The 25,387-nt window shown below is 49.5% G+C and overlaps 1 protein-coding gene across 10 annotated transcripts in view; it reads left to right on the top strand.

Annotated features, from left to right (window-relative positions):
* Positions 1 to 25,387, top strand: part of ZMYM4 (zinc finger MYM-type containing 4) — a 1,418,124-nt gene that overhangs the window by 973,416 nt on the left and 419,321 nt on the right. For all 10 annotated transcript variants that reach the window (XM_085648002.1, XM_085647995.1, XM_085647996.1 and 7 more), the window contains one exon: positions 20,530 to 20,701. In XM_085648002.1, the coding sequence (XP_085504128.1) occupies positions 20,530 to 20,701 (172 nt within the window). The remainder of the gene's footprint in view (positions 1 to 20,529; positions 20,702 to 25,387) is intronic.

The raw sequence follows: 25,387 nt of genomic DNA, 5'->3' as shown, positions 1-25,387 counted from the left end.
GAAGACTTTCTTCTAGACACATTCGAACAGTCTCAAAAATCAGTTCAGATCTTGCCCATGATAAAGGGAGTCATAAAACACGCCACAGAGGTTTTTAAAGACCCTGTTAGAACTAGGGTTCTTAACCCCCGAATTGAAAAAAAATATAGACCTGCCCCACAAGATCCCGCGTACATTAAAGCACAGCTCCCTCTAGACTCTTTAGTAGTTTCAAACGCAAGAAAGTGGGCTAACTCCCAAACAGGAGACACACCGCCCCCAGACAAAGAGTCCAAGCTATTAGAGGCCTCGGGCAAAAGAGTTGCAGCACAAGCTGCTAACCATTGGCGTATTGCCAACACACAAGCCCTATCAGCCCGATATGATAGGGCTCATTATGATCAGTTAGAAGACCTTTTACAACACCTGCCAGATCAGTACAAATCCCAGGCCAATGACCTCATCCAAGAGGGAAAACTCATATCTAACGCATCAATCAAATGTGCACTAGACGCCGCGGACACTGCTTCTAGGGCGGTCAACACAAGCATACTACATAGACGCCATGCATAGCAACGTATTTCAGGCTTTAAGCCGGAAGTACAAACAACAATACTTGGTCTACCATTCAACAAAGAGCAACTATTTGGGCCCGCAGTAGATACTGCACTTGAGAAGATGAAAAAAGATAACGAGACTGCTAAATCAATGGGAGCATTACAGTCTCCACAACCGCGAGGCTCCTTTCGACGCTCCTTCTATAGAGGAGCATCCAAAAATGCTGGGACAGACACCTCTTCCACTTTCAAAACCTCCGCACAAACATCCCCTAACAGAGGATATTTTAGAGGAGGATATAGGGGAAACAACACCAAGGGCCGAGGTCGGGGTAATACCAACACCCGTACCTCTCCAGCCACTAAACAGTGACTTGCCTCCACTCCCCCCAGACCATTCCACTCCGGTCGGGGGAAGACTACAACAGTTCCTACCTGTCTGAAATTCCATTACAACAGACAAGTGGGTAAGACAAATTATCCAGTTTGGTTACTGCCTCGAACTCATAAACACCCTCCCACACATACCACCCAAACACCGTCCAATGTCACCACACCATCTTGCACTCCTCAAACAGGAAATTCGGTCCTTGCTTCAAAAACACGCAATAGAACCAGTTCCACTCCAACATGCGGGTACAGGAGTATATTCTCTATACTTCCTAATTCCCAAAAAGGACGAGACCTTAAGACCCATACTCGACCTCAGACTACTTAATCAGTACATACACTCAGATCACTTCCATATGTTCACTCTCCAACAAGTCCTCCCAGTACTTCAACAAGACGACTTCCTTGCCACATTGGACCTCAAGGACGCATACTTTCACATCCCCATGCATCCTGCTCACAGGAAGTACCTAAGATTTGTGGTAGACGGACAGCACTATCAGTTTACGGTCCTCCCATTCGGAGTAACAACTGCACCCAGGGTATTCACCAAATGCTTAGCAGTAGTGGCAGCGCACCTCAGGAGACCACAAATCCATGTCTTCCCGTATCTCGACGATTGGCTCTTAAAAGCCAATACTTTCGACAAATGCGTTCTCCACACTCACCGCACTATTCAAACCTTACACAACTTGGGATTTACCATCAACTATCCCAAATCTCAACTGCAACCCTCCCACATACATCAATATCTGGGAGCCACCATAAATACTTCCAAGGCCATAGCTTATCCCAGCACAGCCAGGATAGCCAACATACAAAACCATCTTAAAATTTCAAACTCAACACACTCTTCCAGCAAGAGTGTTTATGCAACTTTTAGGCATGATGGCGTCATGCATCTCCATTGTGCCTCACGCACAACTTCAAATGCGTCCCTTGCAAGAATGTCTAGCACAACAGTGGAACCAGGCTCACGGACAACTTACCGATCTGGTGGTGTTGGACAATCGCTCACTGAAATGGTGGAACACCATCAACCTGTCCAAAGGGCGACCGTTTTTAGAGCCCCTTCCACAAGTAGTGCTGACAACCGACGCATCTCTCACAGGGTGGGGAGCCCATCTCCTTCAACACACCACTCAGGGCAGATGGACCACTCAACAAAAACTGCTCCATATCAATCACCTAGAACTTCTAGCGGTGTTCCTAGCACTGAAATCTTTTCAAGTACATCTAAGGAACAAAACTGTCCTCATACGCACAGACAACATGATGACCATGTATTACATCCAAAAACAGGGGGGGGGGGGCACATTCTTTCCAACTGTCCCAACTCGCACAGAACATCTGGAGATGGGCAATTCCCCAAAACATCAACCTGCTAGCGGAACACCTTCCAGGGGTTCACAACCAGGTTGCCGATCTCCTAAGTCGACAGACACAACAAATCCAGGAATGGGAATTACACCCCAAAGTCCTACTCCCATTCTTCCAAAAATGGGGCCAACCAGACATAGACCTGTTCGCCACACACAAACGCAAAATGCCCAACCTTCGCCGCCAGGTTTCCACACCCACAGTCGAAGGGCAATGCAATATGGATGAACTGGTCAGGCAGATTTGCGTATGCTTTTCCTTCTCCTCCTCTCCCACTCATTCCATTTGTGGTACGCAAGCTCAAACAGTCTCTAAAACTGATTCCAGTAGCTCCCACTTGGGCACGTCAACCCTGGTTCACGACACTTCTGGAACTATCGCTAGTTCCACATCAAAAACTGCGCCCTTCCCCGGCCTTATTAACCCAGAACCATGGAGAAATCAGACACCCAGATCCACAGCAACTGAACTTGGCGATCTGGCTCCTGAAGTCTTAGAGTTCGGTTACCTCAATCTCCCACCAGACTGTATGAATATCATAAAAGAAGCTAGAAGACCTACTACTAGGGCATGTTATGCTGCAAAATGGAAAAGATTTGCCATTTACTGCACTAACAATAATATACGTCCACTGGATGCTTCCATCCAAAACATTATTTGCTATTTACTACACTTGCAAAGATGCAATTTAGCATATTCCTCCATACGTCTACACCTAGCAGCGTTAGCAGCCTACTTACAAAATCGACAACACTTGTCACTATTTAAGGTACCAGCCATCAAAGCCTTCATGGAAGGTCTCAAAAGAATTATTCCTCCAAGATTACCACCTTCCCCAGTGTGGAATCTAAATATTGTTCTAACAAGGCTCATGGGCCCTCCATTTGAACCTATGCATAAATGCGAACTGCAATTCCTTACATGGAAAGTGGCTTTCCTTATCGCAATCACATCCCTGCGAAGGGTAAGTGAGATACAGGCCTTAACTATTGAAGAACCGTTCCTACAACTACTTCGTAACAAAGTGGTTCTTAGGACAAACCCAAAATTCCTACCAAAAGTCATTTCCCCTTTCCATCTTAACCAATCAGTCGAGCTGCCAGTCTTCTTCCCTAATCCAGACTCAGTAGCTGAGAGAGCCCTTCATACCTTAGATGTTAAAAGAGCCTTGCTTTATTACATCGACAGAACCAAACCTTTTTGCAAAACCAAACAACTGTTTGTTGCTTTCTCTCCACCACATAAAGGCAACCCCATTTCAAAATCGGGTATAGCCAGGTGGATAGTTAAATGTATCCAAATATGTTACCAAAAAGCTAAACGCACTCTTACAGTTCCCCCTAGAGCGCACTCCACACGTAAAATAGGGGCTTCCATGGCATTCGTAGGGATCATTCCCTTAGAAGATATTTGCAAAGCAGCCACATGGTCTACCACAGTGTTTCCCAAACTGTGGTCCGCGGACCCCCAGGGGTCCCTGACACATTCCTAGGGGGTCCGCAGGCAGCAGTCTTGAAAGCACTGCAAAGTATCCTGTTTAATTAGCAGTTTTCAAAGAACAATAAAAGTGTCAAGATAACACCAGTGATTAATGTCCCTTCTGCAGAGAGATGAGAGTTTTGTCCAGTGGCAGCTTTGACTTATCTAATGTAGCACAGAGGGTTAATATACCTACTGCAAAGAATGTGTTCCATGCATTTTAAAAAACAGTATTTTATATGCATAGGTCAGTGGGTTACTGCTTTTGTCAGAGAGATTCTTTTGTCACTGTGCAGTTCAAAAGTAACAATCCTAATCTAGCACAGTGACCTATAATCTATCATCAAACAGCTGCTTGCAAACTGCAAGGTACAAGTTAGTGACTTATGTTTTTTCCCAGTCTTTGATTATCCTGATGCTGCTAAAAAGGTTTATTTGGGTGGAAATACATTTGTATTGTTAAAGTCAATGCTAACCACTGTGTTATGTTCTTTAAAAATGCCTACCAGTATGAATAACATGTAAATTCTACACCTTGTAGTCCCCTTTGCCTTATGTAACATTTTCTATACACAGATTTACACGTATGATTCACTGTCTCTATATGTGTGTGATGTAAAGTGCTCTGACATCCTACAATGGTATGAGAGGTGCTATAAAAAATGAAATACAGCTGACGGAGGGGCTATGGGGAGATGAGAAGCACTGTTGGATGGTGATAGTGGGGGAATTAAGACCCCCCAGAAAGATTGTCGTCTTCTGGTGCACAGTCATGTCTTCATTTACTATTCTTTAAAAGCTAATACAATTCAATATATAATGATACGTGTGTTGTAGACTGCACCATTGTTTCCTAAATGTTTTGGGGAAGAGCCTCCCAAAGCCCCCTTTGTAGTGGTCAGACTCACTCACTGCACTTGGTGTGCACCGTATGGGGACTGATCTGAAATCATTTGCCAGGGCTGTTTTGGATTTCCAGTCTGGCCCTGGCAGGAGCAGGAGCCTCGTACTGCAAAATAAAACCAACCATTGAAAAGTTAGTCACGGAGATGCAGCACCAACCTTCTCATTAACTTTTTTCGTTTTCTTGCAAATTCTTTCAATATAAAATACAACAGAAGTGGCGGAGAGTGTTGTTAGCCTCCTTGGCTTAACAACACACTCCGCCACTTCAGAAACGCTGGATTGCCCCATATTTACAAGAATATGGTGCAGCCCTGCGTTTCCCCTGCGCTGGTGCTACACTTAACAGGGGAAGATTGTTTGTGTACTGGAAGGTCCCCCTTCCTGCACATAAAAAATCTTGAAATGTCATTTTGTCACTTCTATGTGTGCTGCTTTCTGCAGCACATATGGAAGTTACAAAATGTAATTTTTTTAAAAAAAGATTGTTGATATGCATGAAGGGTCACCTTGCTGAACATAAACAATCCAAGGCGTTTTGCAAAAACAAGGAGAAATGAAGCATTTCTCCTTGTTTCGCCAAGTTAAGACCAGGTTTTCCCTGGTCTTAATTTTGGCGCTGCCTCCCATTTACGGTGCTCTTGTAAAGAGGGGGCCGCGTCAAAATCAATGAGTGTTGCAGGGGAAACACCCACCGCAGCACCCACTGCCCACCCCTTTCACGCTAAGCATTGGGTGAAAGGGGGTCTTATTTACAAGGCAGCGTTAAGCCACGTTAAGTGGCTTAACTCTGCCTTGTAAATAAGGCGAAGCCCCTATCGCCACAGGAACGTCTTAAAAAGTGATGGTCCCATGGTGATAGGGGTTTGTAAATATGCACCTAAAATCATTAGCAATTCGAGTATTTGTTTTGTGTGCACAAGTGTGTTAATTTGTTTCGAAATTACTGTATTAATGTTTGAAATTTAAATCTTACAAATTGCTTGGGGGTCCCCGGCTTCCAGTGGTGACTCAATGGGGGTCCTCAGGAGTCAAAAGTTTGGGAACCACTGGTCTACCACACACACCTTCACTAAACATTTCTGTGTTGATGTGCAATCCAAACAACAAGCTTCCGTAGGCCAAGCTGTCCTAAAAACTCTATTCCAAACTACTGCAACGGATACAGGTGACCACCGCTAGGGGAGACACTGCTATATAGTCTATCCCAAGTGTGTGATCTGCAGCTCATATGCCTCGAACGGAATATGCTACTTACCAGTATGCATCTGTTCTTGGCATGTAGAGCTGCAGAGCCACACACGCCCACCCACCTCCCCGGGACCTGTATCTGTTCCAGCATTGTCTTAATTGGACATTACACATGGACATCCTTTCTCTTTATTCTTATACACTCAATCATTTCCCATCATGGCGAAAAACAATCTGAGGATGGAGTGGATGCCCATGCGCACTGTTGTCCAGAGGAGGAGTCACCTATCTCGTGACCAAAAGACTTCTTCCAAAGACAACAACAACCTGCAATCATCCGAGCCCAACACCAGATGGCGATCTTATCCTAAGTGTGTGGCTCTGCAGCTCTACATGCCAAGAACAGATGCATACTGGTAAGTAGCATATTCCTTAGGTAACATTACCAAAGCTGATATATGTAAGTCAGCTACATGGTCTACTCCACACACATTTACCAGACATAATTTTCTGGACCCCTGAGGTGGGAGCCTCCGCTCCCTGAGCCCAGAAACAAAGCCCTTCCTGGGGGAAGGTGTTCACACCTCCCCCAGGCCATTGAGCCATCTGTGGCAGGGGAGCGTGAAAGGCCATGCAGCCTTTGTAGTGCGACCCCAGCCTCTCCTGCTATCAGGAGCAGGCCTCCTTCCTGTCTCCCCTCATTTCGGCAGGAAGACAGGCGGAAACAATTAGCCAGCCCAGCATGTGAGCCCACCCCTGCCAACCCCACCCCTTAGGTCAGGGAGGCGAGGTGAAGCCCACTCTTCAGTACCTGCCAGCTTGCAGATGGCAGGCACTCCCCAATCAGGATTAGGGATTGTGCTCACTCCCCCACGTGGGATGAGCACGCCAAGGGTGTAGTCACCCTAAGGTCAGTAGCCATTGACTACTGACCTTGAGACCCCTAGAACGCCCCCTAAATACAGTATTTAGGGGCACCCCTGTACCTTGCCTCAGATAAGAAACCACAAGAAGAAGAAAAAAGGACCAAACAGCAGTGCCGAAGCTAAGAGGAGGAGGACGCCCACTGACTTGGCTCTAGCTCTACCGGTCTGTCCCCACCTAGAACCTGCAGAAGCGGAACACCGGTGTGTCCTGCAACCAGCAACCTCAAGAACCCCGAGGACCTGCACTGCCTTCCAAAGAAAAGACTTTCTCCTGTGAACACTGGATTTGCTCACCAACAGACTCCAGCTCTGGCAAAATCTGTGATTCTTCACCCAATGCCCACAGACCGAGTTTGAGTGGCCCAACACCACGAGGAGGTCTCCCCGGCGATCGTGACCCCGAGATCTGGTGATCCTTGACCTGCTCCAAGCCTCCAACCGACGCCTGCAGCCTAAACCCGGAGGGTCTTCCCCCCCCCCCCCCCCCCGACACCACACGGCCTTTGCTGGCCCAACCTACAGTGCCTAACAAACCCCCAGCATCCCAACCTACCTCTCCAAGTGGTGGTCGCACCCAGAAGACCTTCGTCCCAGAGCCTGCAGTGTGTTTGCAAACAAGAGATTCCCCATTGAAAGCAACAGTGTACCCAACGACAAACTAGCCGACTGCCGCCCTAGTGCCGCTGAGGGTGCACCTTTGGTGCTATCTTGAACCCCCATTTTCCCTGAGCTTAAGTCCAGGAGCTTTTCTGCCACAACCTTGTGGCCTGCTCGTAAGCAGCCACCAACCGGAGGTCAGCTGTCCCCCATTGGATAACATTGGGCCTCAGCACCCTGCACCTGGCTTCCCTAGTGCTGCTGCGGGTGTACTAGGAGTGGGGGACCCCTGAGTCTAACCCCAGAATTCGAACTCCCATAACAAAGTACTTGAGTTGTTAACCGATAACACTATGTTCGAGGCATATGAGCTGCAGATCACACACTTAGTATAGTAGATCGCTATCTGGTGTTGGGCTCGGATGCTTGCAGGTTGTTGTTGTCTTCGGAAGAAGTCTTTGGTCACTTGATAGGTGACTCCTCCCTTGGACTACAGTGCGCATGAGCATCCACTCCATCCTCAGATTGTTTTTTTTCTGCCATTGGGTTTGGATGTAACTTTTCCAACTCCGGTTGAAAATCTCAAATACAAGCTTTTCGAAGCGAAAAAACTTCTACAACTACATTGAAGCACCTTCACTCGACATCGAATTCATCGGCTCGATTCCGGACGTCGACGCGGGCTGCTGGGCCTATCCACGCCGTGAGGCCTACGGCTCATGGAAAGGACGCCGTTTAAAAAATACCCCCAGTGTGGAGCAAAATTTCCGCCCAGTGACCATCACAAAGTCTGCAACCTGTGCCTATCACCGGAACACGACGAAGCCAGCTTTCCAGCCTGCGCAGCATTTTGATCCAAAAAGACCATTCGGGATCGAAGAGCACGACGCCATATCATGGCACAGAGACCAGCTCCGGAACCAGTAAACATCTTCGATGAGGGTCCCGATGTCCCGGAAGAGGATTCCGAGGAACTTCAAATCATCTCAGAAGCAGACGACCCCATTACTCCGGGGCAACGCGTGAGTACCACTGCCCCGGCCCCAACCCCTCCAAAACCTAAGGAATCGGTCAAGACTTCGCCAGCTGGCCTCAGTAGAGACCGAAAACACCCTTCAGAAGCCCTGCCTCCGGGCTTGGCTCCGAAGAAACATAAGCCTTCCGGTGGCTCGGGCCCGAGTAAGCCCCATGTCGTTGTACCCCCGGCACCAAAGACAAAAGACCCCTTGGCACCGAAATCGGATCCGACACCTTCGGCACCGAAAACATCGAGGTCCATAGATAAACCGGCACCGAAAGTACCCAAGCCGAAAGACTCCACTTCGGCACCGAAACCTTCATCGGCACCGAAACCTTCATCGGCACCGAAACCACCGGCTAAGGACTATAATACACCTCCTAAAGCCAAAGACTCTACCGATCAACCAAAACCTCGATCGGAACCGAAAAAAAACGGCACCAAAATCTGTTCCTGAAGAACAAGAACTTTTCCATCCAGATCCAACACAAAAAAGGATCTATATTAATCCAAAGACTGGACATGTCACTGCAGTGCCATGTAAGGAACGGAAACTGGACACAACGCATGCCCCAGTTCCTATAAAAAAAGAAGGACTCGGCAACATCACCTATTCCTCCTTCCTCTCCCATACGACCTTCTACCCCACCCCCTCTGCCTACACCGTCCTTACCTCTACCATCTCCATCACATACACCACCTCCACAGGATGATGATGATGACCTAGGGGGAGGGGGTGATCCTTATAATACTAATGATCCGTTCACGGATCCAGATACCGTACCATTGGATGATTGGGCATACCCTTTACCAGATATACCTGACCCTACACCATATCCCTCCAAACCATCACCTCCAGATGACCACCTGGGGTTTGGACAACTAGTAAACAGGGCAGCACTTTACCCATGGCATCACCATGCACTCTGATGCACCTGAGGAAGACTTCCTCTTAGACACTTTTGAACAGTCTCAGAAGTCGGTACAAATTTTACCTATGCTTAAAGGGGTGATAAAACACGCCACAGAAGTATTTAAAGACCCCGTCCGTGCCAGGGTGCTTAACCCAAGAATTGAGAAAAATATAGACCTGCCCCAGAAGATCCTTGTTACATCAAAGAGCAGCTCCCTCTGGATTCTTTGGTCATTTCCAACGCAAGGAAACGTGCCAACTCCCAAACCACGGGAGATACACCACCCCCGGACAAAGAATCCAAACTATTAGAAGCCTCGGGCAAACGGGTAGCAGCACAAGCTGCTAATCATTGGCGTATTGCCAACACCCAAGCCCTATTAGCAGGCTACGATAGGGCTCACTACGATCAGTTGGAGAATCTGCTACAACACCTGCCAGACCAATACAGGACCCAGGCAACTGACCTTATACAAGAAGGAAAACTTATCTCAAATGCGTCAATTAAATGTGCACTTGACGCCGCAGACACCGTCTCTCGAGCACTAAACACAAGTGTACTCCTTAGACGCCATGCCTGGCTACGAATTTCAGGCTTTAAGCCAGAGGTACAAAGTACCATACTTAGCCAACCTTTTAACCAAGAGCAGCTGTTTGGGCCAGCAGTTGACACTGCACTCGAAAAAATGAAAAAAGACACGAGACTGCTAAGTCCATGGGAGCATTGCAGTCTCCACAACCACGTGGCTCCTTTCGACGCTCCTTCTACAGAGGAGCCCTTAAGAATATCGGAGCACACACCTCCTCTACGTTCAAAGTCCTTCCATTCGGGGTAACAACTGCGCCCAGAGTATTCACCAAATGTCTAGCAGTGCATCTCAGAAGACAACAAATTCATGTCTTCCCGTATCTAGACGACTGGCTAATAAAAGCCAACTCATTTAACAAATGCGTTCTACACACTCACCGAACTATTCAAATCTTGCACATCTTGGGGTTCACAATAAACTACCCCAAATCTCATCTCCAACCCTCCCACATACATCAATATCTGGGAGCCACCATAAATACCTCCAAAGCCCTAGCATATCCCAGCCCAGCCAGGATAGCCAAAGCTCTCATCGTAAAATTTCAAACCCAACACTCTCTTCCAACAAGAGTGTTCATGCAACTGATAGGCATGATGGCGTCATGATCATTGTGCCTTATGCAAGACTTGAAATGCGTCCCTTGCAAGAGTGTCTAGCACGTCAGTGGAATCAGGCTCACGGACAACGAACAGATCTGGTGTTGGTGGACAGCCGCTCACATCGCTCTCTAAAATGGTGGAACACAATAAACCTGTCCAAAGGGCGGCCATTCCTCGAGCCTCTTCCACAAAAAGTGCTAACAACGGACGCATCACTCACAGGATGGGGAGCCCATCTCCTAGGACACACCATTCAGGGCAAATGGACCACTCAACAGAAAGTGCACTATATCAATTACCTGGAACTACTGGTAGTATTCCTCGCACTAAAATCATTCCAAATACATCTCCAGAACAAAACTGTCCTCATCCGGACGGACAACATGACAGCCATGTATTATTTACAAAAACAGAGGCACACATTCTCTCCAGCTGTCCCAGCTAGCACAGAACATTTGGAGATGGGCCATTCCCCAGAACATATACCTGCTTGCAGAGCACCTTCCAGGGGTTCACAATCAGATTGCCGACCTGGTAAGTCGACAGACTCAACAGATCCACGAATGGGAATTACATCCAAAAGTCCTACTCCCCTTTTTCCAAAAATGGGGCCAACCAGACATAGATCTGTTCGCCACACACGAAAACGCAAAATGCCCAACCTTTGCCGCCAGGTTTCCCCACCCACAGTCCAAGGGCAATGCAATATGGATGAACTGGTCAGGCAGATTTGCGTACGCTTTTCTGCCTCTCCCACTCATTCCATTCGTGGTACGCAAGCTCAGGCAACAGTCTCTCAAACTGATCCTAGTAGCCCCCACATGGGCACGCCAGCCCTGGTTCACAACACTGCTGGAACTGTCTCTAGTTCCACACCAAAAGCTGCATCTCTCCCCGTCCTTACTAACCCAGAACCATGGAGAAATAAGACACCCAGATCCAGGTCAACTGAATCTAGCGATCTGGCTCCTGAAGTCCTAGAGTTTGGTTACCTCAGCCTACCACCAGACTGTATGAATATTATAAAGAGGCCAGACGACCTACCAATAGAGCCTGCTACGCTGCAAAATGGAAAAGATTTGCCATTTACTGCACTAAAAATGATATCCGCCCCTTGGTTGCATCCATACAGAACATAATTTGCTACTTACTACACTTGCAAAGATGTAATTTAGCGTACTCATCCATACGTCTCCACCTAGCAGCATTAGCAGCCTACTTGCAAAATCGACAACATTCGTCACTATTTAGAGTGCATGCGATCAAAGCCTTCATGGAAGGCCTTAAGATGATTATTCCTCCCAGATTACCACCCTCTCCATTGTGGAATCTAAACATTGTTCTTACAAGGCTCATGGGACCCCCTTTTGAACCTCTGCATAAATGCAAACTACAGTTCCTCACATGGAAAGTGGCTTTCTTTATCGCTATCACATCCCTTAGACGGGTAAGTGAGATCCAGGCTTTAACCATACAAGAACCATTCTTACAATTACACCGCAACAAAGTGGTTCTTAGAAATAATCCCAAATTCCTGCCAAAAGTCATATCTCCGTTCCATCTTAACCAATCAGTAGAACTACCAGTGTTCTTCCCAAATCCGGACTCGGTAGCTGAAAGAGCTCTTCATACCTTAGACGTTAAAAGAGCCGTACTTTACTACATTGACAGAACCAAAGCATTCCGCAAAACCAAACAATTGTTTGTTGCTTTCTCTTCACCACATAAAGGCAACCCCATTTCCAAATCCGGGATAGCCAGGTGGATAGTTAAATGTATCCAAATATGCTACCACAAGGCTAAACGCACACTAACAGTTCCCCCTAGAGCGCATTCCACACGCAAAATAGGGGCTTCCATGGCATTCTTAGGAAACATTCCCTTAAAAGATATCTGTAAGGCAGCCACATGGTCTACAACACACACCTTCACTTAACATTACTGTGTTGACGTGCAAGCAAAACAACAAGCTTCTGTAGGTCAGGCTGTCCTTAAAACTTTATTCCATACTGCTGCAACTGATACAGGTGACCACTGCTAGAGGAGACACTGCTATATAGTCTATCCTAAGTGTGTGATCTGCAGCTCATATGCCTCGAACGGAATATGCTACTTACCAGTATGCATCTGTTCTTGGCATGTAGAGCTGCAGAGCCACACACGCCCACCCACCTCCCCGGGACCTGTATCTGTTCCAGCATAGTCTTACTTAGACATTACACATGGACATCTCTCTCTTTTTACAAACTTCATCATTTCCCATCATGGCGAAAAACAATTTGAGGATGGAGTGGATGCCCATGCACACTGTAGTCCAAGGGAGGAGTCACCTATCTCGTGACCAAAGACTTCTTCCGAAGACAACAACAACCTGCAAGCATCCGAGCCCAACACCAGATGGCGATCTACTATCCCAAGTGTGTGGCTCTGCAGCTCTACATGCCAAGAACAGATGCATACTGGTAAGTAGCATATTCCTTCCTCCCATAGGATAACATTGACTGTTTTTCTATGAAAAGTTCCTAAGTGTGGAAAATCTATAACAGTCGTTAAAACTGTAACCAAATAACAAAAAAACTTTTGCTTAGCTTCTTACAGGAAATTTCCCTTTGCATTTTCCAGGTATCTACACTGTGTAAGAAAAGTAATCTGTAAAGTAATCTATTTGACATTCTATTGAAAAGCCAATACAAAGTATATGTACAATATTTCAAAGCATTGATTTGCTAGTAGTTCTACTGTAATCAAACCAAAGTATATATGCAACTGCAATTCAAACGGTATTATTACTACACTCCAAGCTATATTTACTGCAAAGTATAAATCACTTACCTGTGCCAGGCTTGCTTGCAGGAAATAAAATAACTAAAAGAATATTTTTATACAAACAAAATTGGTCTGATTGCCGTCTTTGAGTGTGTGACAATTTTATTCTGATTGTGTACAACAAATGCTTAACACTACCATCTGATAAAGCCTTACCGCTTGCCCACACTACCACAAATGGAGAGTAAGGTGCTATCTACTTTTACCTCTGCCTACCTTTTGGGTGCCACTGGACTCTGTTTACACTAAACCTCACTTTGGTATAGTATATACAGAGCCAGCTTCCTACAACATCTTCCCTTCAAAGGTGTCTTTACCTTCGAAGCTTCCTTTTGGGGCTAACACCAAAGTGGCTTCCCACAGGGTGGAGGTGACACCTCACTGGCTAGCAATCCCTCATTGTTCTCCTTCTTGGTAGTTGTTGGCACGTCTCGTCATGAGGGCAGAAGACTATCTTTTTGTAACAGGCTCCGTGTGTGCCAGGAAAGGCACACGAGTTTTAAAGGCAACAAAGTGTCAGCTTTACAAAAGCTGCACTCTGCAACAAGTTACTTTCATTTCGTCTTGAAATTCAAGTCAGGCTTAATGTAACAAGTTGTTTGATACCTTGGAGTACCCACTTTGGTCGCAGCATTCAGGAGTTAGCTGAGCGGATGCGTCAGTGTGTAACCCCATTACTCCCCAATTGGCGTTCAAGTTATATTTTTGTGTCTTTTACGGTCAGGACACAGACAGTACATGTCCTGCCTGTTTCATATGTTGCACTCTGCCTTTAGGACTCTGTAGGCCTGCCAGAGAGGTGACTTACAACCATATACAGGGGAAGTGATTGTTTTGCCATTGCTTTCAATGAGAAAGTTGGGCTAGCAGTGTAGAACTGCTCTACCAGTCTACAGTGGCTGACTGGGGGACTTGTTTTACTTGAGGGACCTCCAGGGTGGCACAACCAGGGTTGCACGCCCTGTGATACCTCTCTAACTTATATGAACTGGGTATCAAGGTACCATTTACTAGGGACTTCCAGGTAAGTTAGCCATTTCCAATTGGGTACAGCCAATTCGACATATACTTAGGGTCCGGACACTGACGATGAGGTTTGGCTAACAGTGCACTGTCAGTCAAGAACCCAGAAGCATCAGTCAAAAACTAAAGGGGGCGTAGAAAAATTGCATTTCCTAGGAATTTGTGACCATTGAAATCTGAAAGAAACACATTAGTTAGATTCCTCACCTTAGAATATCCCTAGGCGTCAGGCTGGATCCGGAAAGATTTTCGTCAGCAATACCCTTGCGCATCGCTAGGCGTCGTCTGCGGCCCCGCGTCGATGTCGTGCGCCGGGATGACGTTGTCGGAGTACGTAGACGCCGCCCTCGCGCGCCGACGTCGGTTCTTGTTCTTCTTTTTTCCGCGCCAGACAGCGCCTATCCGGGAGGAGCATACCCTTTTAGTCATTTTTTGACTAAACGTTTTGACTCTTTTGGTCTATTCTGTCGACTCGACCCTGTGACTCCCGTAGGCGACTGTCGGTTACGGACCACCACCGCCGGTGCCTCTACTGCCTTGGGACTGACCACAATTCCGCATTGTGCCTCGACTGCCGGGCCCTGACTTCAAAGTCTAGGCGGGAGCGGTCCCGCAAGCTACTGGAGTTCCGGCAGTCGGCTCCGCGTCTTTCCCGGTCGATAGGGAGGTCGAGGGACCGGTCGTGGAGCCGCAGTCATCACCACCACTCGTCTGGTTCCAAGTCTTCGGGTAAGTCGAAGCATAGTAAGAAGTCCAAGAGGCGACATCGCTCTTCAGACTCCCCTCGCCATTTGCGCGACTCGGCTGAGGGTTCGGGTGGTACCACCCACGCGGCTCCATCGGAGCCGCAGGAATCGCGTTCGTCCCTGTACCCGGCGGTCCCTGGGACCGACTCGACTCCGGCGGAGATCAGTGCCTTCCTCTCGGCCATGAGGGGCCTGGCTCCGCTGTCGACGCCTGCCAGTGCGCCTTCGGGGGGAGGCCTAGCGAACCTCCGGCCCCGGCGCCGACTTCGGTCCTGACGCCGCAGGTCCCTGTGGGATCCAGGCCTGGATCTCAGTCAGCGCTGGTCAACCTCACGACCCCTCCGCCGACTCCGGTACCACTTTCGGCGGCGCCTTCAGACGACGCCGTTCCCTGGTTCAGTCCGGGCCCGGCATCGGAGCGGCGCCGCGTCTGACGCTGATGGGTGGCAATTTCATCTTCCGCCCGGCTCCGATCATTCCACCTGTCTACCAGGAATCGGATGACGGTGACGACTGGGAGGGGTCTGAGGACCCTCTGGACCTACAGGGCCAGTTATCACAGTCCTGGACAGATGAGCTGGGGGATGCCAGTGGTCTTGATACCTCCCCTGACACTGGCTTCCTCTCCTCCGACAGTGGCTTCGGAGGAAGATGCTGCATTTTCTGTGGTGCTGCGCAAGGTGGCCGAAGCCCTTGGGCTGGAGCTGCCTGCTGTGGCCGTGAGGGCGAACCTCCTCACAAAAGTGCTTTAACCGTCAGCAAGCTCCTCGGAGCCTCTGCTGCAGTTCAATGAGGCACTCAGTGACGTTCTGAAAGGCACCTGGTCCAAGCCCTCCACAGTTCCTCCTGTGGACCGGAACGTGGCCCGGCGCCACCGCCCTGCACCGGGCGACCCTAGTTTTCTGTCCCAACACCCCACGCCCGAGAGCCTGGTCATCCAGGCCTCTACTTCCCAGACCTTCTTCCCGTCCGCTCCCCCGGATCGCGAATCCAAGAGACTTGAACAGTTTGGGAAGAAGCTGTTCTCCTCCCTTAGTTTCGGACTGCGGTCTATTAACACCGCTTGTCTCTTGGACCGTTACTCCCACTCTCTGTGGGATACGGTGGAGGACGTGCTGCCCCAGTGTCCGGAGGAGGCCCGGACACGGCTCGCCCAGGCTCTTGCCGATGGGCGGGATGCAGCGCGGCACGCTATCAGATGTCGACTGGACACTACGGACTCGCTAAGTAGGGCGATGTCGACCACGGTGGCGCTCCGCCGCCACGCCTGGCTGCGGTCCACAAGCTTCTCAGGGGATGTCCAGAGCACCCTCATGGACATGCCCTTTGATGGCAGTCGCCTCTCTGGCGACAAGGCGGATAGTGCGCTGGAGCGCTTTAAGGACTCCCGGGCTATGGCCAAGTTGTTGGGCCTCTCGGCCCCGTGCCCGCAAACTTCCGCTTTTCGCCCCTTTCGTGGCCAAGGAAGGGGCGCCTCCTCACGTCCGCCTCCACGCGGTCACGGACGTGGATTCTGCCGAGGTGGTACAGGGGGACAACGTGCCGGTCATTCCACATCCACCCCGGCAGCATCCGCCTCAAAGCCCTCCTCGTCCGTGCTTTCAGGCCCATTCCACGCCAGTGGGTGGCAGAGTTCGACATCACCTGCTCCACTGGCATTCCATCACATCGGACAGGTGGGTGCTGCAGATCGTCTGAAGGGGCTACTCCCTCGCCCTTCGAGGCGACCCCTCCAGCCATGCCACCGCAGTACCACCGCATGTCGGGGGATCACTTGAAACTTCTACGGGAGGAAGTTACGGCCCTCTTGGCCAAAGGGGCCATCAAGCGCGTTCCTGGTCCAGAAGTAGGTCGTGGTTGTTATTCCCACTACTTTTTGGTTCCCAAGAAGGGCAAAGGGGGCCTACGCCCTATCTTGGACCTCAGGAGCGTCAACGCCTTCCTCCGCAAGGAGAAGTTCAAGATGCTCACCTTAGCTCTGGTTCTGGCTGCCCTAGACCCTGTAGACTGGATGGTAGCGTTGGACTTGCAGGACGCTTATTTCCACATCCCCGTCCTGCCGGTCCACAGGCGTTCCCTGCGGTTCACAGTGGGCCAGGAGCATTTTCAGTTTACCGTGCTTCCCTTCGGCCTCACCAGTGTCCCTCGGGTGTTCACGAAAGTGATGGCGGTAGTCGCAGCTCATCTGCGCAGATTGGGGGTCCCAGTTTTCCCCTATCTCGACTAGTTGTTGAAGGCGGGCTCGTCCCTGGCAGTCGTCTCCCACCTCCAGACTACTGCCGACCTCCAGCATTTGCTGGTGTTCTCCATCAATGTGCCGAAGTCGCATCTGAGTCCCTCCCAGAAGCTCCTCTTCATCGGAGCGGTTCTGGACTCTGCGCAGTTCCGGGCTTATCCTCCGGAACAGCGGGTCTGGCATATTCAGGCTCTGATTCCCATCTTTCGGCCTCTATCCCGCGTTTCGGTCAGGTTGGTGCTGCGGCTTCTGGGTCTGATCCTGTTAGTGCATCATGCCAGATGGCGAATGCAAGCTCTGCAGTGGGACCTGAAGTTTCAGTGGGCCCAGCATCGAGGCAACCTGTCCGACCACGTCCTGATCTCGGAGGGCACTGCAAGACAGTTGCAATGGTGGCTCACGGACCGCGATTGGGTCAGCGGCAGATCCCTCTCCCTACCCCAAACGGAGGACGTAGTGGTGACGGATGCGTCCCTCCTGGAATGGTGGGGCCACATGGGAGAGGCAGAGATCAGAGGCCTCTGGTCTACGGCGGAGTCCCGGCTCCATATCAACCATCTGGAGCTGAGGGCGATCCGACTTGCACTGAAGGCATTCCTTCCCTCTGTCCGGGGAAGTGTGGTGCAGGTGTTCACGGACAACACCACTGCCATGTGGTATTGCAACAAACGGGGCGGGGTGGGGTCGTGGACCCTTTGTCCGGAGGCTCTACGCCTCTGGACATGGCTGGAACATCAGGGCATCACCCTGGTGGTTCAATATCTGGCGGGCTCTCTGAACGCCAGAGCAGACGAACTCAGCCGCCGGTGCATGATGGATCACGAATGGCGTCTAAACTCGGACGTGGCGCAAAGCCTCTTTTGGCAGTGGGGAGAGCCTTGGTTAGATCTATTCGCCACCGAAGAGAACGCGCAATGTCAGCAGTTCTGTGCGTTGAAGTTTCCAAGGCGGCACTCGCTCGGGGACGCCTTTCGTCGCAAGTGGAGTTGCGGTCTGTTGTACGCCTTTCCGCCTATACCACTTCTGCCCAGAGTACTGAAGATCATCAAGTGCGACCGGGCCCAAGTCATCTTGGTGGCTCCGGATTGGGCACGAAGATTCTTGTATCCCGAGCTTCTCAGTCTGTCGATCGATCCCCAGATACAACTGCCTCTTCAGGAGGACCTTCTGTCGCAGCAGCAGGGGACGGTCCTCCACATGAACCTGTACAGCCTCCACCTCCATGCGTGGAGATTGAGCGGCGACAGTTGATATCATTTGACTTAACTCCTGAAGTCTGTGATGTGATTCTGGCAGCCAGGCAGCCCTCCACAAAATCTGTATATGCCTGCAGGTGGAACAAATTTGTGGCATGGTGCACAGCAAAGGCTGTGGATCCCTTTTCCGCCCCTCTTTCTGAGGTTCTTCTCTTTCTTCTTTCGCCCAGCAGGGCTCAGCTCTGGGCACCCTAAAAGGTTACTTCTCTGCTATTTCTGCTTTCTTACGGCTTCCCGATCAGCCTTCTCTTTTCAATTCCCCAGTTTCTCGCTTCCTTGAGGGCATTACTCACATGTTTCCTCCTGTCCCTTTCGTAATACCTCAGTGGGATTTGAATCTGGTCTTGACGTTTCTGATGAGCCACTTCATAATTGTCCCCTTCGTCTCTTGACGCTTAAGACTGCTTTCCTGGTAGTCATCACCTCTGCTAGAAGGGTGAGTGAGCTCCAGGCTCTCTCTTCTAAGCCTCCATTTCTTTCTGTCCTTCCGGACAAAGTTGTTCTCAGGACTCGTCCTTCCTTTCTCCCTAAGGTGGTAACTGCCTTTCACATCGGGCAGTCTGTTACGTTGCCCACCTTCTTTCCGCCTCGGCATCCTTCGAAAGAGGAAGAGTGGCTTAGCCGTCCGGACCCAAAACGGGCGCTGTCCTTTTATTTGGACCGCACCAAGCAGTTCCGGGTGGACAACCAACTCTTTGTTGGCTATGTGGGCGCTAAGAAGGGACGGGCGGTGCACAAGCGCACATCTCTCGGTGGGTCGTTTTGTGTATCAAAGCTTGTTACTCCTTGGCTAAAAAGGAACCTCCTGTAGGGCTGAGGGCCCATTCCACTCGGGCCACAGCGGCGCCAACTGCCCTGGGCCGGGGAGTCCCCTTGCAGAACATCTGTCAGGCGGCAACGTGGGTCTCGCTGCACACGTTTGCTAAACATTATTGCCTGGACAGCCAAGTCAGGAGAGACGACTTCTTTGGCCGTTCTGTTCTCCAGGAGTTTCTGGTGTGATCTTGGTTCGCAGACCCACCACCGGGGTTGGTATTGCTGGGGTATCTATTCTAAGGTGAGGAATCTAACTAACGTGTTTCTTTCAGATGAACAAGTTACTTACCTTTGGTAACGATATATCTGTAAGAAACATTAGATTACTCACCGACTCACCCATCCTCCCCGTTCTGCGAACCGATATCTAGGTTTGAGGTTATACCTTTCAGGACCCTAGAATTTTTTGGCACCAGTGTCGGTCTCTTGCATGGCTCTGCGTTCCTGGCACGGAAAGCTATGTACAAGAATTGACGTCGACGCGCGAGGGCGGCGTCTAAGTACTCCGTCATCACGACGCCGACGACGGACGTGGAGCCGCAGACGACGCCTAGCGACACGCAAGGGTATTGCTGACAAATCTTTCCGGATCCAGCCTGGCGCCTGGGGATATTCTAAGGTGAGGAATCTAACTAACTAATGTTTCTTACAGATATATCGTTACCGAAGGTAAGTAACTTGTTCATCTAGCAATAAATGACAATCTCCCAGGATGCTTCACAGTAACCCCTGTCTGCGCAGTATCCAGTCTACCAACAGGGCTCCTCCCTTTTTCTGTTATGTGAAACAAGCCTAAATTTTGTTCTATATAAGGAATTCTTTGATTTCGAGTGAGGGTGTTGGAGAGAATGTAGGTACTGAAATATTGGTAGTACGCAGCTTGAGGCACCACATAAATACGTTCCTCTAAAGAGTGATCTAGTGTTATTTTAATGCTCTCCTGACAGTTGCATATAGTTCTCTTTTCTTAAACCTGAATATTGTAGACTTTTCAGGCGTGTCTGTATCTGGTCAGTGATTGTTAGTGTGTACAGCAGTGTTATATGTTGCCTCTTAAGGATGGGCATTTTATGGTGCGTTTTCGATTTTTATTCATCTTTCTAGGTACCAGTTCCTTTGCTTATTCCAACAACTCTGGATAATGCTGACAAGATAATCGAAACCATCCAGGATATCAAAGAGCAGATTCCAGCTGATCCTTTTGAGGCTGACCTCCTCCAAATGGCTGAGATGATTGCGGAGGATGAGGAGAAGGAGAAGACTCAGTCACATGGTGGTGAGTGTGACCCAACAGTCCATTGAAGTCATTGGCTTACCATGTGACTTGGGGTGAGGACGTAAGAGTATAAGCACTGCTCTTATCAAGTGCTTTTAATCTGGAGTTAAGGCCAGTTGATTGTTCAGTTGTATTAGTTATATTTACTTTAGCATAATCAGCCTTAGTATGGTCTTGTAGGAATGTCATATCCTGCATCGCTATGTTCTGAAGAGCAACTTCTAAAATTATTTCAATACCAATGTGACGTCCTTTATCCAAGTGTAACTAAATCTATTAGCAATCACTCTGTTTTCTATAGCCCTCAAATGGCAACATCATCAGACTATTTCTCATTTAATGACTGGACAGGTCTAATTTTGTTTGTGCAATTGTTTTGACTAGCATACTAGTACTTAATCCAAAGTCTACATCTGATGTCCCAATGCATTTTATGCTAGTGCCATAAGAACACAGCTAGAGATGTACCTTTTTAGACTTCTTCCTCATCAAACTATTCACTTTTTAATAAGTGGTCCAGGCACTTGTATGATCCTGGTTCAAGTTAGGTGGTCTTGCAGGAAAAATCTATGCCACATAAATTTGCAGCAGCTGCCAGCAGTCCTCAAGAAGAGTTCATAGGGAGCGACTGGAGCTATGGCACTGGATTGAGATATCACAGCAGTCCCTCCGAACAATGGGGAGGATGAGTTGAGCAGACATTTCCTGGATGAGCATAAATAGGTTCCTAGTGCTGAAGTTCTATCAGACATTTTTGTTGTTTTAAGAACTCTAGGTTCTGTTGGATCAGTGTTTCCCGAAATGTGGATCGCGACCCACTGGTGTGTTGAGACAATTTTTGGTGGTTTGTGAAAGGCCCGGCAATTATAAAGTTGCGTTTAAATTGTGTATTTATCGTGTCACATTTGCTGTGCTTCAGTGACAAAGATCAAATGTCATTGCTCCAGTATTGTAACTTTTATAGAATCACATGCTTAAATCATTCCCCGTCGTCGAGATGCGAGTCCCTGGTATATTAAAATAGCAATTCAAAGTTAACATAAACCAGCAAATTTGCCTAGGCCTATTTCAGTTTTGTAACATCTTGCTTGTTAGGTAAAAGATACCAAACAGGCTTCAGCCAATCAGAACACGCTACTGTGAGAAAGTGCCATCTTTCTTGCATGGTATGCTGCCACGTTTTGCTGAATTGCTGATGTACTTTGAGTGTCCCCTGGGCTCCTGCCAATCAGGTACCAAGGGCCTATGTTCCTTCCCTAAAACTGTGGGAAACCTAAACCCAATTGGCATCTCTGGCCACATGTCAGCCCCTGGTAAATGGTACCCAGGGCCATGTGACTAGAGAAGGCCCCTAAGGACTGCAGCACTTATTGTGCCACCCTTAGAGGCCCTTTACCCTGACACACACACACTGCCCCTGCAGGCTGAGTGTCTGGGTGCAGAACAAAACAGTCGATATGGCACACATCCCTGTGTGCCATGCCCACAACACACACACTGCCCTGGCATACATCATCCACCCCTCTAGCTGGGTGCCCTATGCCAGTGGTGTGGGTACAGGTGCATGAGCCCTGTACCCCTACAGTACCCAGGTCCAATCCTGGGTGGGCACTGTAAGTGCAGTACTGCCATCTAAGAGTATATTGTGCTGGGAGATCGTCAACACGAACTCCACAGCACCATGATGGCACCACTGGAGACTGAGAAGTTTGGTAACGCACTACAGAGGGCATGTTAGAGATGCCCCCTAAACCTAACCTACAATCCTAGTCTTTTCTGAGGGGCTGCCTAGGCTGCCACACAGCAGACATGTTGCTGGACCCCTGGGTAGAGAGCCATCTGCTCTCCTGGGCCTGCAACAATGCACATCCTGGGCGAAGTGCTAGGTCTCATCCCCCAGTCTTGAAAAGGTGGGCTGGGAGAGGCCTCTCCAAGAGCCCAAACAAGACATAGTGGACTATGTGCTTGGCCTAAGGTCCAGAATGGCTGAGTACATGGAAAAAGCATCCAAGAATCTTGAGGCCAGCCAGGAGCTTCAGAAGCACTGGTATGAACAAAAAGCTGCACTGGTTGAATTTCAACCTGGGCAACAGGTGTGAGCTTTGGAGCCAGTGGCACCAAGGGCCCTCCAAGATAGATGGAGTGGCTCTTACCCTAGCCTAGAAAAAAAGAGTGAGGTCGCCTACTTAGTTGACCTGGCCACTAGCAGGACATCCAAAAGGGTTATCCATGTGAACCGCCTAAATCTCTACAATGACAGGGCTGACATCACCATGCTGATGGTGACTGATGAGGAACAGGAAGCAGAGAGTGAACCTCTCCCTGATCTCCTCTTCTACAGCCCACAAGATGGGTTAGTAAATGGTGTAGTCTTTTCAGACACCCTCTGTGCCCAACAGCGCCAGGAAACCATTGGTGTCAGTGCGCTTTACAAGCTTCATTTAACATAACATAACATAACAGCAGACTGACTGCAAGCAAGTCTTGCAACAGTATGCTAGCCTCTTTTCCCTGACCCCTGGTCTGACAAACTGGTGTATCCATGATGTGGACACTGGTGACAGTGCACCTGTCAAAGACAAAATCGATCGTCAGTCAGACCAAGTCAAGGAAAGCATCAAAGCTGAAGTCAGCAGGATGCTGGAGTTAGGGGTTATTGAACCTTCTGAGAGCCCCTGGGCTAGTCCAGTGGTTCTGGTCCCCAAACCTAATCAACAGGGTGGAAAGAGAGAGATGCGGTTCTGTGTGGACTATAGAGGGCTGAACTCAGTCACCAAGACAGATGCTCACCCAATTCCAAGAGCAGATGAATTGAAAGATAAATTGGAAGCAGCCAAATTTCTCAGTACCTTTGACTTAACTGCAGGGTACTGGCAGATTGGCATGGCCCCAGGAGCAAAAGAGAAAACAGCGTTCGAGGCATATGAGCTGCAGATTACACACTGTGCATGGATCGCCATCTGGTGTTGGGCCCGGATGTTTGCAGTTGTTTTTCCTCTTGGAAAGTCTTTGGAAGTCACGAGGTATGTGACTCCTCCTTTGGATCGTATTGCGCATGGGCTTCGGCTCCATCCTCATATTGTTTTTTTCCGCCATCGGCTTCGGATGTGATCTTCGCTCTCCGGTTCCGAACAGTTTCCAGTTCTCCTATCGACGCGCAATCCTCTCCCCCTTTCGTAGTATTGTTTTTGATCGCGATCTCCACACTCGACGCGGCTCTCATTGATCCAAGTCTTCGAGTACGGTCGTCGACGAAGGCCTTCGGGCCTACCCAAGCTCCGGTCCTGGCTGATGGAAAGGACTCCATTCAAAAAGTGTCCTCAATGTGGGTCCAAATTTCCCCACACCGATCTCCATGAGGTATGCAACCTCTGCCTCTCCCCTGAACACGAGACTCAAGACTGTCCGGCATGCAAATCGTTCCAGTCCAAGAAAACCATTTGAGACCGAAGGGTGAGAAGAACTATGGCACACTCGTCGACGGCGATCCCAGACGACATCTTCGGAGAAGGCGTCGACGCTCCAAAAGGACAGCGCACCGAGGAGGGCCTCGTCAGCGCCTCCTAGGCCGACGATTCAGATGTCGAGGACATCACCCCGGCACAGAGGGTCGTGAGTACCAACATCCACCCACACCCTCGGCGGCATCGAAAAAGGCTTCGGTCACACCTTCGCCCTCGGGCCTAGGCACGACCAAGGACACTGCTTCCCATACCGCGTCTTCGGGCCCGGTAAAGAAGCCTATCAAGCCCTCCGGCGGCTCGGGCTCGAGCCAGCCTACCGTTGGTGCCGAGAAGAACTCCTCCGCACCGGCGCCAAAAAAGAAAATGGCCTCCTCTGCACCGAGCTCCACACCGAAACACTCTGTGCCGAAAACAAACACCAGCTCCTCGGTACCGACACCGTCTCCGGAGCCGACCAAAAAACACAAAGCCATCGACACCCACACCTCGAAGCCGAAAGTCATCTCGTAGCAGAGTAAACAACCAGCCATTCCTAAGCCGCACAGTTCAAGACAACGAACTGATGCAGACTTCAAGACAAAATAAACCTACGGCCCGACACCATCGGCGCCGATGCAGCGGACACTCACTGAAGAACTATTTATGCCTGATCCATTACAAAAAACAATGGTCAAGGACCCCAAGACTGGACGTTTGATGCTCAGCATCAAAAAGAGACCGCTGGACAAGCCTGCCCCAGCTCCACCTCCAAAGAGGAAAGACTTTGCTACCTCCCCTTTGAGAATAACTTCACCCCTCCACCTCCTCCTCCCCCACCTCATCATTCCCCCACCTCATCATTCCCCCACACCCTCTCCGGATGATGATGTCTATGATGACACAGGGGACGAGCCCCATGACCAACCTACAGGGGACCCCACTCCTACAGCCCCAGACCCATGGGACGACTATAACATTGCAGACATCCCTAACGTCCCGCAGGATGATCGCTACCCTTCGAGGCCATCCCCACCAGAAGACTCAATGGGGTTTAACCAACTACTCCAGAGGGCTGCACACTACCACGGTGTGGATCTCCAAACTGACCCCGTGGAGGAGGACTTCCTCCTAGATACCTTCGACACAACACACAGGGCCACTTCCATCCTGCCCATGCTCAAAGGTGTTATCAAGCACGCGCCGGAGTTCTTTAAAGACCCGGTCAGAGCCAGGGTCATCAACC

This window comes from Triturus cristatus, chromosome 3_2, assembly GCF_964204655.1.
Source record: "Triturus cristatus chromosome 3_2, aTriCri1.1, whole genome shotgun sequence".
Taxonomy (NCBI): Eukaryota; Metazoa; Chordata; class Amphibia; order Caudata; family Salamandridae; genus Triturus; species Triturus cristatus.
This window is presented reverse-complemented; position numbering and strand designations above follow the sequence as displayed.